The 17,051-nt window shown below is 43.7% G+C and overlaps 2 protein-coding genes across 5 annotated transcripts; one reads left to right on the top strand and one right to left on the bottom strand.

The window, feature by feature from the left end:
• Nucleotides 1-8: 8 nt before the first annotated feature.
• On the bottom strand, nt 9-818 carry LOC103833421. Of its 2 annotated transcripts, none has more exons than XM_009109507.3 (2): nt 501-818; nt 9-307 (listed from the first exon to the last, which is right to left on the bottom strand). In XM_009109507.3, exons 1-2 carry the CDS (start codon nt 733-735, stop codon nt 180-182), a joined length of 363 nt encoding a protein of 120 aa, XP_009107755.1. In that variant the 5' UTR covers nt 736-818; the 3' UTR covers nt 9-179. The 2 variants fall into 2 exon arrangements, with proteins under 2 accessions (XP_009107755.1, XP_009107756.1); XM_009109508.3 differs by having other exon boundaries at nt 522-817.
• Nucleotides 819-846: 28 nt separating this feature from the next.
• Nucleotides 847-2,553, top strand: LOC103833420 (protein YIF1B). Of its 3 annotated transcripts, none has more exons than XM_033277329.1 (5): nt 847-1,020; nt 1,310-1,493; nt 1,570-1,668; nt 1,735-1,886; nt 1,971-2,553. In XM_033277329.1, exons 2-5 carry the CDS (start codon nt 1,320-1,322, stop codon nt 2,356-2,358), a joined length of 813 nt encoding a protein of 270 aa, XP_033133220.1. In that variant the 5' UTR covers nt 847-1,020; nt 1,310-1,319; the 3' UTR covers nt 2,359-2,553. The 3 variants fall into 3 exon arrangements, with proteins under 3 accessions (XP_033133220.1, XP_009107753.1, XP_018509554.1); XM_009109505.3 differs by having other exon boundaries at nt 875-1,020; nt 1,314-1,493; XM_018654038.2 differs by having other exon boundaries at nt 889-1,020; nt 1,318-1,493.
• Nucleotides 2,554-17,051: the final 14,498 nt, after the last annotated feature.

The raw sequence follows: 17,051 nt of genomic DNA, 5'->3' as shown, positions 1-17,051 counted from the left end.
AAAAAAGAAATATGTGAGGCATAATCAGAGACTTCTTAGGTTCAAAATCACGTATTTTAGGTTATTTATAACACTGAAGCTCACCTAAAATAAGGACATTTTCTAAGACAATTAAGAAAGTCTGAGGAATCTAGAGGGAACATAGTTATCAGAGGTGAAACAGAACCTAACTTGGGAACTTAGACACGTTTGCCTCGAAGGAAGCCCTTGCTGCGACGGTTCTTCATCCCCAACTTAAACTTCTTCTTCAACTTCCTCCCGATGGGCTTAAGAGACTTGTTATGTTTCTCATCATCCATTTCCACATCTGCAAACAACGATACCACTTAACACACAACATAAATTATTGTTTCCAAAAGCCCTTGCCAATACTAGTGAAATCTAAAAACCTTCAAAGTTATCAACTAAACTAAGTGATTCTGATCAATTTCAAATGCTAAAATTTAAGCAGAAAAGTCGCTTCTCTAAGCTCGTTAAGTTATCTAAGAGCATTCGTTTACCCATAGCATTAGCGACAGTACCGGAGACAGAGGCAGACTCGGAGGTGGGCGTCGCGACTTCCATGAACGGAGAAGGTGGTGGTAGACGAACAGGCAATTTAGGGGCGGCGAGTGCGGCTTCAATGGCGGCGGATTTGGCATCTTCTCTAGTGAGAGTGAACGATTCCTTCTCAACAATTTCTCTTCTTATAGCTCTCAATCTCTTCACCCTCTTGCATCTCATCGATTTCGCCATCCTTGTGCCAAATTAGGGTTTCCACAGGCAAAGGGGTTTTAAGATTCCGTTCTCGGATTGCTCGTGTTTTGTTTGGTTAGCTGTCTCCTGCCCTTATTAAGGCCCATTAAGGATATTTATAGGCCCAAATTAAGAATACATTTCACAGGCCTTCTTTTTCTTCGACCCACCCGGCGCAGATCATTTCGGCGGTTTGATTTTCTCTCGGAGAGTCTCCATTGTTTCCCGTAGAAGAAAGCTCTGATTTCAGATTCGAAGCTTTCATCTCTTTCCCCTCACCTTCGGGTTAGTTTTCTTGCTTTGTTGTCACGCTTCTTAGTCATGCGAGTTCTCTTTTGTTTTCCTCTGTTACGATCCGGTGGATTTAGCTCGGATTGCCTGTGTTATTGAGATTGTGTGACGAGATCATTTGGATTCTAATATTGTAGATCTAGGGTTGAATTGGTTACGCATTGTCGTGATCGAGACTAGTGTGACTGCGTCGATGGGGATTGAATCATCTGATGATCCATTTTAGTCTCACAATATTGAAATTTGACATTAGAAGAGAATTGTGGTAATGGTTTTGGTTATGATAGGCAGAGATGTACAATAACAACATGGGACCTCAACAAGGGATGCCAAGGCCTCCTGGAAACCCTCAGCCCGGTCCGTTTGGGAATCCCTTCACCGGACCTGCCTCGGGTTTTATCCGTGGCGGGTTGGGTGCCTACGGGGAGAGGATTCTTGGATCAAGCTCTGAGTATGTGCAGAGCAATGTAAGTCTTTACTTCTTCCAGCTGATTATTTTCATCAATTTAAAACTTGTTTTATTCTTCTTGAAAATTGGAACAGATTACTCGTTACTTCTCTGATCCCCAATACTACTTCCAAGTGAATGATCAGTATGTTAGGAACAAACTCAAGGTTGTTTTGTTTCCTTTTCTACACCGGGTAAGCTAGTCATTCTCTTGTCTCCTTCTGTTTGAAACCTGTGATTTAAAATTAGTGAACGATCAGGGACATTGGGCTAGAATCTCTGAACCAGTTGGGGGTAGGCTCTCGTACAAGCCTCCTATCTATGATATCAATGCACCAGACTTGTACATTCCCTTTATGGCATTTGGTACGTACGTTGTTCTTGCTGGCCTTTCACTGGGACTTAACGGAAAGTAAGCTTCTCTCTCAGCGTTTTGAGTCTTAGTGGTTCAATGATTGATGTGGACACTGAAGATTGTTTACCTGAATTCATGTAGGTTTTCACCGGAAGCTTTGAATTGGCTGTTTGTGAAAGGATTGGTTGGTTGGTTTTTGCAAGTGATGCTCTTGAAAGTAACGCTTCTGTCACTTGGTAGCGCAGAGGCGCCTTTGCTAGACATTGTGGCTTATGGAGGCTATGCTTTTGCGGGTCTATGCCTTGCCGGTTTTGCTAAGATCATGTGGGGATACTCGTATTATGCGCTGATGCCATGGACGTGTTTATGCACTGGGGTTTTCTTGGTGAAGACGATGAAACGTGTTCTGTTTGCTGAGGTTAGGAGTTACGATTCGAGCAGACATCATTACCTCCTCCTCTTTTTGGCCTTGGTCCAGTTCCCTCTTTTGATATGGCTTGGTAACATCAGTGTTAATTGGCTTTTCTGAAAAGTGTTTTTTTTTTCTTTCCAATAAACGATTTTTGTTGTGAATTCTTCTTATTGGTACTTCGTAGCAGAAGCTTGAACATTCTTGACATTGTATGTGGTGAAGAAAATGTTATTATTCAACATCATTGTATTAGTCTCTTTCTATTTACGTTATTAACACTGATTTGTTATTATATTACAAATTGTGAGAACTGTTATAAATTATCATTTTATAACAGACTAGTGGTATTCCGGCGCTACGTGCCGGATTTATATGTTTTATTTTTATTGAATTAAAAATTATTTTTTTGATGTATTTGATAGTGGTTTGTGAAAATAGTGTATTATTTTGTTTCGTACTTGCTTAGAACAACATGAATAACAGCATGAATGGTTTTTATAAATTAATGAATAAGTGGTTTCATAGATTAATATTTTTTGCCACTAAAAAGAGACATGTGAAGAAGTAACCTCAGAAACGTCTTTTTGTTTAAGAATCGTTTTTTTTTCTCTTCTATTTTCCTTTAGGCTTTCTCTTTCTTATTTCTAATTTTTTTGTTTTTTGATCTGGTTAGAAATGATGCAAGAGACTTCTGTTCTGTTGCACTTGATCATACCCGGTTATCTTGAGTGCTTTTGATTAAAATCGTTGATTGATGGTTCCATGATATTACCAACGTTGTCTGCTCCTCGACGATTGATCTGCACATGCAATGATATTTCTTTGGATTTGTTTATGGATTTTTTTATTGATTTATAATGAATGATTTGAAATCCATTTTTGAAGATATATAATGGTTATGTGGAAGAAGCATAGTGATATTGAGTTGGTATTATACACCCGTGAAAACTTATGCTAAAAAATTTCTTATAAATAATATTTAAATTTGTAAATTCTTTATTATCTGTTAAAATGGACTAATATTGGACCTAAAAACAATATTGATGTAAATTCAGCTCATTATGGTAGAATATTTAGTTGTTAAACATTTTAAAATTGTTCGAAAAAATTTCATTTATACTTTGAGAGTAATAGATGTTTTAAATATATATAAATTTAATTTTGTTAAGTTAAAAGTTTAAGCTGAAATATTGTTCAAGACAACAATTTATAATAAAATGATAGACTTTTTTTAATGAAAATATATGATAGGCTTTTACAATTAATCAACATAATAACCTAATTTTATTAAATTGATGACATATTCATAATTTCATACATGCTGGTTTGTTTTATAATTTTATCTATATCTCTATTAAAATTTAGAATAGTGTTCATTATTTTAATGCATGGAAACACATGCTTTGTTCACATTGATCAAATAATTTAAAAGTATATAATACAATTTAATTGAACTGGGAGGAGACAAAGCTAACACCAATATATATCTAATACATCGGAGCCAAAGTCAATGACATGATTACTCAAAATGGTTACATGGCGATTAGATTCTTTTCGAGTCAAACCGAAACAAAATCTCCTCTCATTTTATTATCTCTTTTGAGGACAGAGGAGGAGAAACAAAGAAAATGAAAAACAAAGAGTGAGCATCATTAGCTGAAAGGTTCAATGAATTAGAGGTAGAGCTAGAGCATAGAGGGAGATGTAAACTGTTGGAATGGAGAGAAGCTTATCCTTCATTGATCAATCAATTATACTGAGAACCGCCTCAGCAGAAGAGGAAGTTTGTCTGAAAATCTTGCAGTTACGTTCTCTCCATATATTATACATGATGAGTTGCAGTAGCAGCTTGAAGATGTTTGCACTGTCCGGTGATAAGTCATGCAGTCCACCGAGTCCAAGAAGTCTGATGGGCCAATCTCTAGCTGGTTCCCCGTGAATATGTTCCACAATCCAACTGCAAAAGCGTAGTGGAAGAAGAGATGTCCATGAGACTCTGTACCATTCATACATAGAACACAGCTTGCAAGGACAGTCAAACCCCAAGACAACAGCCTATCTCTAGAAGGGAGTCTAGATGACATAGCAATCCAAGTAACAAAAGAACATCCTGGAATTTCTTGCTTGAACCAAACCGTAGTATGGCAAGAAACAACAGGTGCAGGTTGTCTAAGCCGTTCCTATGTCACTTTGGAGGAGATCAATCTATTTAAAAAAAATTCCAGCAGGACCTCACCACAAATACACATCATCGCATAAGAATTTTATGGACGTTGTGTAGAAGAAATGCCAACCATTGGAGTTTCTGCATTAAGAAAACGTACGGGAGGAAAGTAATAATTTCCAAGACGTGTTGCTACTGAAAAAGTTGCATTCCACTGTATGCGATGTTGTTGATCCTGCAGGACCCAAGAGATCCCCAATATGCCCTAACTCAGTCAAGTAATCGTACCAGAAGGAAGCTGTTCGACCATTACCGATTCCGCACCTAAAGAACACGTGTAGTGACTGTTTTAGCTGCAACATTCCTCCAAATCCTGCATTTATTTGATATATAAGCTTTGTTACAACTAACATAACCAAAACAAATGAAAAAGACAGCTCTGGACGTTGTTAAACATATATATGTTTTAAAAAACTGAATGAAAGATACTGACCTTGGAGAAGTCGAGAGATGAATTCTTTCTTTTCTTTCTCCACCATTTCCAGTTCAAGTCTCATGAGTCATGACTTTCACAAACTGTATATTTGAGCCCAACTCCCTTTAATCCAGGTGGACATTTGCAGCCTTTTGAATGATCATATTGAACAGCAGCAACAACTACAGAAATAAAATAAAAGGTAAGAATCAATCATTTATTTTTTGAAAAAGAGGTAAGAATTAATCATTGTAAGTCAGATATATAGAAAGAGAGGGAATGTTTAAACAGAGGAGGGGAAGTTAGTTAGTTTTGAGATATGCCATATTACACAGCAAGCCGAATATGTACTTCCCATTTGAGTATGTTTCCAGCATCCTCCATTGTTTAAACATGTGAAAAAATATCATTACGGTAATTATAACATACATTTGAGCATTATTTTTTACCTTCACCCAAAACTTGACACCTTGAACAACAGGACATTGACATACTTTTCCTCTGAAAGTGGCCTGCAATAAAGAGACTCCTTTTTACTGTAACATATACGTAGATATATATATAGCATAACTCTAACAAAACAATAAAAATTATTTTAAGATCTTACACACCCTGCAAGCTGTAATGTTGATCCCAACACCCTCCATTGTTTTGCAAACACTCGTTGGTTTCTATGTCTGCCTGCGCAATCACAGAACCATACGTTAAAATTAGTGTTTATCAAATAGAGATATGTATAGGAAGGATAGAGAGGACCTTTGTTTAAGCATATGTGTGGCTCAGTCGTCTCGCTGAACCCTGAGCAAAGGTCCTTAAGCACCACTGATCTCTCCAACAGAACATCCTTGCTTCTCTCACCTCTGGGTTGTTTGTTGTTTATCACAATAGTTGGTAATATTGTCACATCTCCTCGCGAGCCTTTCCCAACCTTAAACAAAATTAGCAATCAATAGTTAGAAGCCTTACTTTGTGGAAAAAAAGGGAGAAAAAGATAGAGAGCTCACTTGTGCTTCTTGTTCACCTCTGAACACGTGATTCTCAGTATTTGCTTTGATGTCCCCAATGAATTTGTCTATTTTATTAACATCTACTCCTACTTGAAAGACATATATATATATATATATATATATATATAGAATAAGAAGAAGATGTTGGGTTTACCAAGAGAGCGAATAACTTGATCGGCTTATAGTCTGTTGTAATTTTCCTGTTTCATGGGACAACGGATGGAAAGTCGGTGACATAATCCCACCAAAGCCAAGGCTTTCCACTTTCATTCATCATTCTAAAGAAGCAAGCCTGCCGCAAATCCTGATCGATCATGTCTCTCCCGTTGTATCAGGAGCACAGTACCTTCCTCCGTTGATGCACTGTGATTTGCATTGCCTGCTTGCCAAAAACGATTCCTTTCACATTTATTGGCCAGAAAGAGAAGTTGAACGACAGAGGATGCTAAGAGTTGAGAAAAGACTTCATTGTCTTTGCAGTAAAAGATGAGCGAAAACGGAAACGTCAGATTGAAGAGGCGTGACTATGGAACCCTAATCTTGATCACAAAAAAGCAGTATAACCGAACATACCAAAATGATTGAACCGAGATGGAGATTCGAAATCTGAACGCTGGAAAAAATTAATGACCAAACCAAACCGTGGGCTCACAAACTTAAACAAAACCGATGGTGATGTGGAGAGATGAAGCTCTATCATTGGTTGGAATTAATAATCCTAGGTGGACACCTTAGATTTTGAGCTTATTGTGCTTTTAGTATAGTATATAGATTTACGTTTTTGTTTGATTAGCACCACACTGAACCGTTTATAAGAAAATCCATACCATGCAATGTTATAGATTCATGCAACTTTTTCCATAAATCGATCACATTTTTTGGACATAAATCCCAAAATGTCTGGTGTAGACGCATTTATGAACTATATTTCTATTTTGTTCATTAATTATCTTTTATCTCCATTATTTGTATGTGATTGTAGAAACTACTAATAATAATGAAAAAAATGGCATGAGATTCAAGCAAATGCGAAGAGACTCGGGGTCTTTGGACTTGTGGCTGTAGAGATTTTGGCTTAAAAAACTGTAATTGTTACTTTAAAAAATTTAAAAACTTAGATCGACATCAAAAGTTTCAGAAGTTGCGACTCTTATAAATATGTATTTATGATTTTTCCCAAAAAGCAGTGTTAAAAGAACCCGACCGGCCGGTCGGACCGTTATTAAACTTTTTAACCGGTTCCGAATTGTACTAAAAACTGGAAAATTCGGTTAAAAATTGGTGAAACTCGGTAAAATCGGTGACCATATTTGATATTAAAATTCAGTTTTTTTCAAATTCAAGTAAAAAAATATTAAAAACTGTAAATTTAATAAAAATTTCATAAAAAAATCATATTACTTTTTAAATACCTATCTAAATAAATTATTTTTATAATATTTTATATTATTTTTAAAGTTTTCATTTTATTTTCATATCATTTTTAAATTCTAACAATTGATATAAAATTTTATAAAAATCGGGTGCTGTTTGTACGAGATTCAGTCAATGGGAAAGATGAACTTCAAGATGTGGTGACTAAAGACGTTTTATTAGAATCAAACAAGGGATTACAAGATTGTCGGAAAAATAAGGAGACAAGATAGAGGTTTAAACAACAAGATCAGAGTGATCGATGGGAAACCCTAAATCTAGCCGCTTAGTGTGTAGTTTGTCCAAAAGTCCTCTTTTCGTTGCCTCCTCCTTCCCTCTTATAGTGCCCTTGTGTGTGATGCCCTAATCGCGCCTGTCCTTTGGGCCTTGTCGCCCAAAGGCCGAGTATGCGGGCCTTGGTGCTGTTTCGTCCAAGCCGAGTATAGCTGGTTGGCTTAGCTGACCGGCTTAAAGTACTCTAGGGTCGAGCCGACGTCTCTAGCCGCTAAGCCGACTAAGCTCGATCGACCTTGTCGGGCTAGGGCCTGTTATTTGATGGGCCTTGTGGAGGGATGTAATCCATCTCCTACAATAAGTCCCCCCCCCCCAGTTCACTTGTGAGCGGCTTGTCGGTCTCAGTGAATTTGTGGGTCAGGTTCGTTCATATAACAAGACCTAATGCCAGCGACAGCTCGTTTTACCAGTGTATGGTTTTAGTCGCGTGCCGCGTCTAGTCGCTCCGCGTTACGTCTTCTCACGATGCGTTGTGTTTTACTCGGGAGGTAAAATTCTCTGACTAAGAGCCTGGGTGGTTTTACTCGGGAGGTGAACTTCTCGAATTAGGGGCCCAGGCGGTCTTTGGATGGTTAACTCTGTTGAGTTGGTTCGGGCTAGAACCGAAGATTAATTTCGGTCCGGTTTCTTGATTGGAAACCGGTTTGGGCGAGAAACCGAACCGTCGCGAGTAGGTTTTTGGGCATTTAGGCGGCCTTTGAAGCCCATTTAGGCCTTTGTAGACCTAATGATGATGCTTCGAAGAATGCGCCTCGTTTTTGCTATAAATAGGCTTCTCTCCTTCACTTGCGTCATTCTTCTCTGCAGACTCAGGTATCCTACTTTCTCTCCCTTCTCTCTACTTTTATTTTCTCTCTCTAGATAAGTCTTCTGTAGAATACGCTTAGGACTTCAGCGGTTTAGTCGTTCCCCGAGTAGAAAGATGGCTTCGAAGAATCGGTTGTCGCGTGAAGAGAAGGGGAAAGACATTGCCGCCCCGTCAAGCCTTGCTAGGGACGCAGACGGCAGTCCGTTGGATGAGTTCGACGTAGTTCATCGCGATGCCCTGAGGGATACGGAGAATATGAGCCTCTCCCAACGCCTTCTAGTCACTGATGCTCACAGGCAATTTCGCGAAGAAGCCGAGGAGAATGCTGAGGACGAGGGTAGAGAAGCGAGTAGCTCAAAAGCACCTAGCCAAGTCGCGAGACCTCGGAGGCGGGCTCAGCGGAGGGGTCGGTTTGATCAGTCAGCTTCTTGTCCCGCACCAAGGAGTATTCCTTTCGACGAGTTAGACTGTCGCCCCATAGTTTATCATCCCGGTGGAATCTTTGAGGAGCTTCCTTCACTTTCTCGAGAGGTGTTACGCGATCCTAGGGTTCAATCGTGGGGGAATGTATTCAGTTCTTGTTCCTCTAGCGAGTCCGTGAAGAATTTATTAAGGGAGAACGGCGGCGCTGGCGTCACTTTCCTTATTCCGTCTACCGAGCAGCGCCCATGGTCACCTCCGGTCGGATATCAGTGTGTGTATGAATCGTATTTCAAGGACCAGACCAAGCTCTGGTTTCCGATCCCTCGATTGATCACATCGTACGCGTTTCGTCGGGATATTGCTATTTCTCAGCTGCTGAACGGGTCACTGCGCATAGCGGTCATGCTGATGGTTATGGCTGCAGAGATGGATATTTCGATGAGTGTGAGGGTGTTCGAAGAGTTAACTTTTACGAAGGCGGAGCCAAACGGGATCTTCTCGGTAAAGATGCGGGCAAACTATAACGTCTTGACGGGCCATCCTAACAAGACGCAGGATTGGCAGCGAGCTTATTTCTATGTTAAGTTTAACGAGCATGCCTTCGAAGAGCCGCCGGGGGACGACTATCGTGTTTTATGGAATCCGTCACTCGGTAGAGATTTAACTGTTTTACTCGCGTTCTGATTAGGAGTTCTAACACCCTTCTTTCTTTTGCAGTTCGTCATCCTAACACGATCGCCTATCCCGAAAAGTTCTTTGAGAACGCTCAGCTTATCGCAACGCACAGTCATCTTCGTTGGCCAGATCTTAGTCGAGAGTGGATTCGTCGTCAGCAAGCTACGATCGCTAAAGGAAAGGACGCTGTTCCATTCGGAGAAACTACGAACCTTTCGAATTCTTATATTGGGTTTTGTTTTCCTTCTGCAGTTGATTGGGAATCGAGACTTCCTTGTGTACTCAGTACTCGCAGATCACGTCTCTCCTTGTTTACTCGGAAGCAGCAAAAACTTCTCAACAAAGCCAGAGAGATGGAGGGAATCCCGGATTCGAGCGCGTTGCTTAAAGGGAAGCTTCAGATGCTTTCGTCAAAATCGTCTTCTGCTGGTGCCTCAGAGGTCAGGCCTACTCCCGCGGACGGGGATGCAAACTCGGAGCCGCCAGCTCGTAGCCCTCCGAAGAAAAGGGCCAGCAAAAGCAAGAAACAGAGTCAAAAGGAACAGCCTTCTCCTCTTGAAGGGAATGTTCCTTTGGAAATGGCCCCGTCTTCCGCTGATGCTTCTGAAGTCGCGGCGAAGAAAAAGAAGAAGAAGAAGGACGGCAAGAAGAGGTCTCGCGAGGAGACTTCAGCGGCTATAGGGAGTGACGATGCGGGAAGACCCGACCCGGTCGATTCTACTCGGGGGTCGTCTGAAGAACGTCCCAAGAAGAAGGCGAAGAAGACGACCGCGGGGGATGAAGGTCGTCGTGAGGGGACCCCCGTTCCCGAGGGCCCTTCTAAAAGCGGGGGAAGGACTTCTGAAACTGGAGGCGGTTCTCGGGATGAATCTCCATCGAGTAGAAGAGCCCCTTCTTCTTCCGCGAGGAGGAGGGACGGTGAGAGTGGAGGTTCTCTTCCGCAGATGCCAGGAAGGGGGTTCCCAGATCGCGTAGAGTTCTTGTACGACGAGAAGACTCCGCTGGTGCTAAACCCGCTTCAATGCGCAGAGTTAACCCGTCAGATCCGTGGCGGGACGAAGGAGTTGCCCCCACTCGATGATTTGTACTTCAAGAAGGAGTACATTGATGCAGCCATGGCGAGCAAAAGGGTAACTTCGTTTTCCTTTTACTTCTTTCTTGCAAAATTTCTAAGTGTTTAATGCTTCATGCAGAGCGACGGGAGCATGAATTATCTCGTTGAGAAGTACGACAGCACTTTGAAGCAGACGATGGTCCAGCTGGGCGCCTCGGAGAAGCTCGCACGAACCAGGTTGGGTGTGATCGAGAGGTTACGTGCTGAAAACAAAAAGGCCGGCGACAAAGCGGCCAAAGAGAAGGAGGTCCTCCGAGTTAAATTTGAGGAGTTGGAAGACAAACTGAAGTCTGACCGTCTTGCGAAGAAGGACGCTCTACGCGAGAAAACTCGCTTAGAGCGGTTGGTCGCTTCCCTCGAGAAAGAGAAGGCTGAGCTCGAGGGAGAGAGGGACGCTGTCGTTGGGACGCTGGTCAAAGAGAGGCAACGTCTAAGGGACTCTAGGGTTCAGGAGGTCACCCGCGAGAGGATCAAGGTTCAAACGGCTATGGTGGACAAGTCTACTCGCTGTGTAGGTAAGATGAAGGGCTATCTGGATCGCCTTAACGCGCTAGAGAAGGCCAAGAATCTTTACGGGCAGGCTTCAGGAACGAAAAAAATGCCTTGAGATGATAAAAGATAGCGGGATCGAGATTCCGCATAGCATGATCAACATCTTCTCGGAGCAGGAGAAGATGTATGAGGCCGAAGTCGCCAATCTCTACCTCGAGCCATTCTCTGAGGATGACTTTGCTCTCTCTCCTCTCAACCTCCCTTCTCGATTTGTAAGTGAAGAGCTCATGGGGGTACTCGACCCGTACGGATCGAATGTTGGCTTGATTGGCCACGAATCGGCTTCCCAGTTGATCACTTCCCATGAGGCGACCGAAGATCCAGTCGATGAGCCGATGGTAGACATTACTTCCGCTCTGTCAGAGCGTATTGTCGTTCCCGAAGGAACTGCCGTCGAGGAACGTCCCGATGGAAACGATCCCGAGGAAGCCGGGGACGCGATTCAAGCAGACACGGGGGATGTAGCCTAGGGGTGGGCATTTTACCCGAAATCAGAAGTGGCACCCGAACCCGATCCGAAAAACCCGAACCGAAATCCGAACCGAAGTAGCAAAATATCCGAACGGGTATTGAATTAGGAGAGATTGGATATCCGAACCCGAACGGGTAATATCCGAACCCGAATGGATATCCGAAAATAACCGAACATATGATAATTAACCTTATATTTATAGTTTACATCTTTCATTTTATATAAAATATTTATATTGATACTACACATACTTTAAATTTATATGATATACATACAATTACGTAGAAGATGATTTGCTATTCGCTTAAAATGCATGTCAAACTTCTTATTTCAGCAATTAACAAAAAGTTACATCCAAAATTTAAAAACAATAACCAAATTAATGTCTTTTTAGTTTGAAAATGTTATGTCCAAATATATTAACCATGCAATCTATTAAAAATAAAAAATAGTTAAGTGAAAAGTTATATATTTAAATACAAGAAATTTGAGAAATGAAAATTTTCATTTTTTTTTCTTCAAAATCTAAATATCCGAACCCGATCCGAAATAATCGAAACCGAACTTAAAATACCCGAACCCGACCCGAAGTACAGAAATACCCGAACGGGTTCTACACCTCTATACCGAAATACCCAAAAATCCGAAATACCCGACCCGAACCCGAACGGGTACCCGAACGCCCACCCCTAATGTAGCCACCGAAGATCCGGTCCTGGTTTCTTCGTCTGAGGAGCGAGAAGAGGACGAGGTGGGCGAGGAGGAGAACAGGTCGCCACCGGCACCTATCGAAGAGACGGTCCCCATCCCATCAGTTTCAGGCCCTCCTGCTCAGGTTGAAGACCTTGGCGCTCGAGCCGTTGAAGAAGAAACGGTTGAACCGCTTGACCCGAGCTGGGACGACCAAGACATTGTTGTTTGATCACTCTGATCTTGTTGTAATATTAGGATGTTTTCATCGGTGGTCTTGATAGACCTTGTTGTTGTATTTTAAGACTCTTTTTCCTTTGTGTTTCTCATTATTTATTTGCAACTCTTTAAGTGATTTCGGTTATCTGTTGTGTTTGGAAAACATCAGATTTTTATCCTTAATCTTTTGCAAATAGACAAGTGATGAAACCAGTAATTGGTTTTACTCGGCTGTCATCATGTTTTGATAACAAAGAGTTGAGTATAAGAGTGGAAGGTTCTTCTGTCCGTTTCCTCAGTGACAATTTAGTAACCGGGTAGCTAAGCCGTTACATTTTAGTAGAGAAAAGGCAAAGATTCACTATGTTTAGTCGGTTCAATGCTTAGGCATAGGTGAATCGCGACTATTAAGGTCCTGGAGCCAAGTGTCTGATCAGGATATAGCTGTAAGCAAAGGAGCGTGAGTGTCCGCGTGTCCTCTGCTGGAGGCACGGGAGCCATTCGATGTGAAAGTCATTATTTATTCGATTGAGACCTAGGTAAGGTTTTGAGTTTGGTTTTGTTACAGCTGGACCTGTTAAGGCTGCTTACGTACCTCGGTTGAGGATCAAGCCATTCGTAGTTCGTTTTTCCCGAGTAAAAGTGGCTGTGAGTGGCGCATTTACTCGGTCGAGTAGAAGTGACCACGGGGGTGCATCTACTCGGTTTTTTGTTACAGCTGGACCTGTTAAGGCTGCCTACGTACCTCGGTTGAGGATCAAGCCATTCGTAGTTCGTTTTTTTCCCGAGTAAAAGTGGCTGTGAGTGACGCATTTACTCGGTCGAGCAGAAGTGACCACGGGGGTGCATCTACTCGGTTTTTTTTTTTTCTTTTTTTTTGTGTGGAAATACTTCTACGAGTAGAAACGTCGTAGGTGCATTGAGTTCCATGATCGTGGGACTTCTTCGCCGCGCGACGTTTGGAGTCTGTATACGCCAGGCTTGACGACTTTAATGATTTTGTAAGGTCCTTCCCATCTAGCGCCGAGTTTGCCGGAGTTTAGCTCCTTAGTGTTTTCGAACACTTTGCGCATGACGAGGTCGCCGAGTTCCAGGGGTCGTGCGCGGACCTTTTTGTTATAGTAACTCTCTACCTGATGTTGGTAATTCTGGATGCGCAGCATGGCTTGATCTCTTCGTTCTTCTATCTCATCGAGGGCATCAAGTAGCATCTCCTTGTTGAGCTCGACGTATTGAGGCATCTTGGAACGTCGGACGCTTGAAACGTTAACTTCAGCGGGAGCCATTGCTTCGACACCGTAGGCGAGGGAGAAAGGTGTCGATTTAGTCGACCCTCGCGGGGATGTGCGGTGGCTCCATAGGACTCCGTCGAGTTCGTCAGTCCAGTGACCCTTTTTCAGGTCCAGACGCTTCTTAATACCATCGATGATGAGTTTGTTGGAGGACTCAGCCTGACCGTTACCTTGCGGGTAACGAGGAGTGGAGGGGCTTAGTCGAATGTTCCACTTGCCACAGAACTCCTTGAAATTACCTGACATGAATTGAGATCCGTTGTCGGTAACAATTTCATAAGGTAGACCATGGCGACAAATGATGTTTTTCCAGACGAAACCGCGGACTTCTTTGTCTGTGACTTGAGCGTATGCTTCAGCTTCGATCCATTTAGTGAAGTAGTCGGTCAGGACAAGGATGAAGCGTCTTTGGCGGGAATAAGGAAGCGGTCCTATGATATCCATCGCCCATCGCATGAACGGGTAAGGGGCGGTGGTTGTGCGCAACATCTCGGTTGGACAATGGATGCTAGGTGCGTGTCGTTGGCACTTGTCGCAGCTTCTCGCGTATGACTCGCAATCAGCGTTCATCGTCGGCCAAAAGAAACCTAAGCTCCTTACTTTGATTGCTAACGCACGTCCGCCCGAATGATTTCCGCCAGCGCCTTCATGTGTCTCAGCCATAACCCTTGCTGTCTCGTCGCCATGGATGCATTTGAGGAGCACTTTACTCGCCGTCCATCGGTGCAGTTCATCGTCAAGAACGACGTAATGGGCGCTGCGGGTTGTTAGCCGGCGAGCTGCCCATTTTTCTGCTGGGATTTCCCCCTTCGAGAGGTAGTCGATGAACTCGGTTCTCCAATCTGGGCCAAATCCGTCGTCGTCTGGAGCAATGGGCTCGACGACCTGGGCGACGAGGGTTTGGTCGGTCAGAATATCGATGCTTGGTTTCTCGATACGATGTATCGGGATTGTTCGTTTCACTTGATCACGAAGCTTGCTGCCAAGGGCGGCGAGGGCGTCGGCGCAGACGTTCTCGCCTCTCGGATCTTTGATGAGTTCGAAGAATTCGAACTCTGCTGCCAGGCTTTGCACTATTTTGAGATAGGCGTCCATTCGATCGTTGCGGGCGTCGTAGTCGCCACTGAACTGACTGGCGACTAACTGGGAGTCGCAATAAGCGCTTAGTCGTTTAGCTTTGACGGCTTTTGCTAAGCGGAGTCCTGCGATCAGAGATTCGTATTCTGCCTCGTTGTTTGACGCGGGAAAGCCAAAGCTGAAAGACTGTCTGATTAGCTCACCGGTCGGGGACTGTAATTGGACTCCTGCACCTGCTCCCTTGTTGGTCGACGATCCGTCGACGTGCAGTGTCCAGTTTGAGCTTGGGAATGTGAGATCTTGCTCTAATTCTGGGGCCAATTCGACCAGGAAGTCGGCAAGAACCTGGGATTTCGCTGCCGTGCGGTTTTTGTAGATGATATCGAGCTCGCCGAATTCGATGGCCCACTTTGTGAGTCTGCCGGATCTGTTAGTGTTCTGGAGTATCGTTCGGAGAGGCTGATCAGTCAGTACTTCCACGGAGTGCGACTGGAAATACGGTCGTAGTTTTCTCGCTGCTTCAGCGACTGCTAAAGCCATCTTTTCAAGAGTTGGGTACCGCGTCTCTGGTCCTGTCATGCGTCGGCTCGTATAGAAGATGGGCTTTTGCTCGCCGCGGTCTTCTTTTATCAGAACGCTGCTGACTGCGGCCTGTGACACTGCGACATAGAGAGATAGAACATCACCGACGTCTGGCATAGCGAGTACTGGAGGTGTAGTCAGGTACTGTTTGAGTTGAGTGAATGCTTCCTCGCACTTTTCATCCCAAATGAACTTTTTATTTTATCATAGGAGATCATAGAATGGCAGGCACTTGTCGGTGGATCTGGAGATGAATCGATTTAGAGCGGCTATCCTACCCGTGAGCCGCTGCACTTCTCTGCTGTTCTTCGGACTCGGGAGGTTTAGAACCGCAGAGATTTGCTTTGGGTTCGCCTCGATTCGTCGCTGTGTGACAATGTAACCGAGGAACTCGCCAGAAGAAACCCCAAACGTGCACTTTGATGGGTTTAGCTTCATGCCGTACTTGTTGAGAGTTTCGAAGCATTCTTGTAGATGGCGGAGGTGATCGGTGGCATGGAGCGATTTAACCAGCATGTCGTCGATGTACACTTCCATGGTGATACCCAGCTTATCTGCGAACATCTTATTCACAAGCCTTTGGTAGGTTGCTCCGGCGTTTTTCAGACCGAATGGCATGACCTTGTAGCAATAGGTTCCCCTATCTGTGATGAAGGCCGTCTTATCGCGATCATCCGGGTGCATCATTATCTGGTTGTATCCGGAAAAGGCGTCCATGAAGGTTAGCATCTCGTTTCCAGCCGTGGACTCGACTAAACGGTCGATGTTGGGAAGAGGGTAGCTATCCTTTGGGCAGGCTTTATTCAGGTCGGTGAAGTCGACGCAGACGCGCCACTTGCCATTTTTCTTTTTGACGAGTACTGGGTTTGCCAACCACTCAGGGTAGCGAACCTCAGCAATCGAACCTGCGCCGAGTAGCCTGTCAACTTCTTCGTTTACGGCCTTAGACCTATCAGGGCCGAGCTTGCGTCTCTTCTGTCGGATAGGCTTGAACGTTGGGTCGACGTTTAGTTCGTGAGTTGTTATAGTCGGGTCAATGCCTTTCATGTCTGCCATAGACCAAGCGAACGTGGACACGTTCTTTCTGAGGAAATCCAGAACTGACTGCTGCATTTCGTCGGAGAGGTATGCGCCAACTCTCACGGTGCGACTCTGGTCGGCGTCATCAATAGGTAACTCGAGAACCTCGTTTTCCTGAGAGTAGGCTTTTGAGGTTGGAGGGGACACTGAGTTAACGGGTAGCGACGTTCGTTGGAGTTTGACTGTGGCGACTAGGAGATCCCTAGCGGCCTTTTGGTCCCGCGCAATGTTTTTATCTTCCCGTCTGCGCCGGGGAACTTGACGCACTGCTGGTAGGTGGAAGGGACAGCCTGCATCGAGTGTAACCAAGGGGTACCGAAGATAGCGTGATACGGAGCTTTTGTGCTAACGACGGCAAATTTGACCGTTCGAGTAACGCCGCATGCGCGCACCGGGAGGCGGATCGTTCCCAAGATAGTTTCGGATGACCCATTGAATCCTCTTAGCGTTCTGGAGGACGCTTTTATGTCGTC

The sequence above is a fragment of the Brassica rapa genome, chromosome A08, assembly GCF_000309985.2.
Source record: "Brassica rapa cultivar Chiifu-401-42 chromosome A08, CAAS_Brap_v3.01, whole genome shotgun sequence".
NCBI classification, from domain to species: domain Eukaryota; kingdom Viridiplantae; phylum Streptophyta; class Magnoliopsida; order Brassicales; family Brassicaceae; genus Brassica; species Brassica rapa.
The sequence above is the reverse complement of the archived record's forward strand: the minus strand, read 5'-3'. Positions and strand labels throughout refer to the sequence as shown.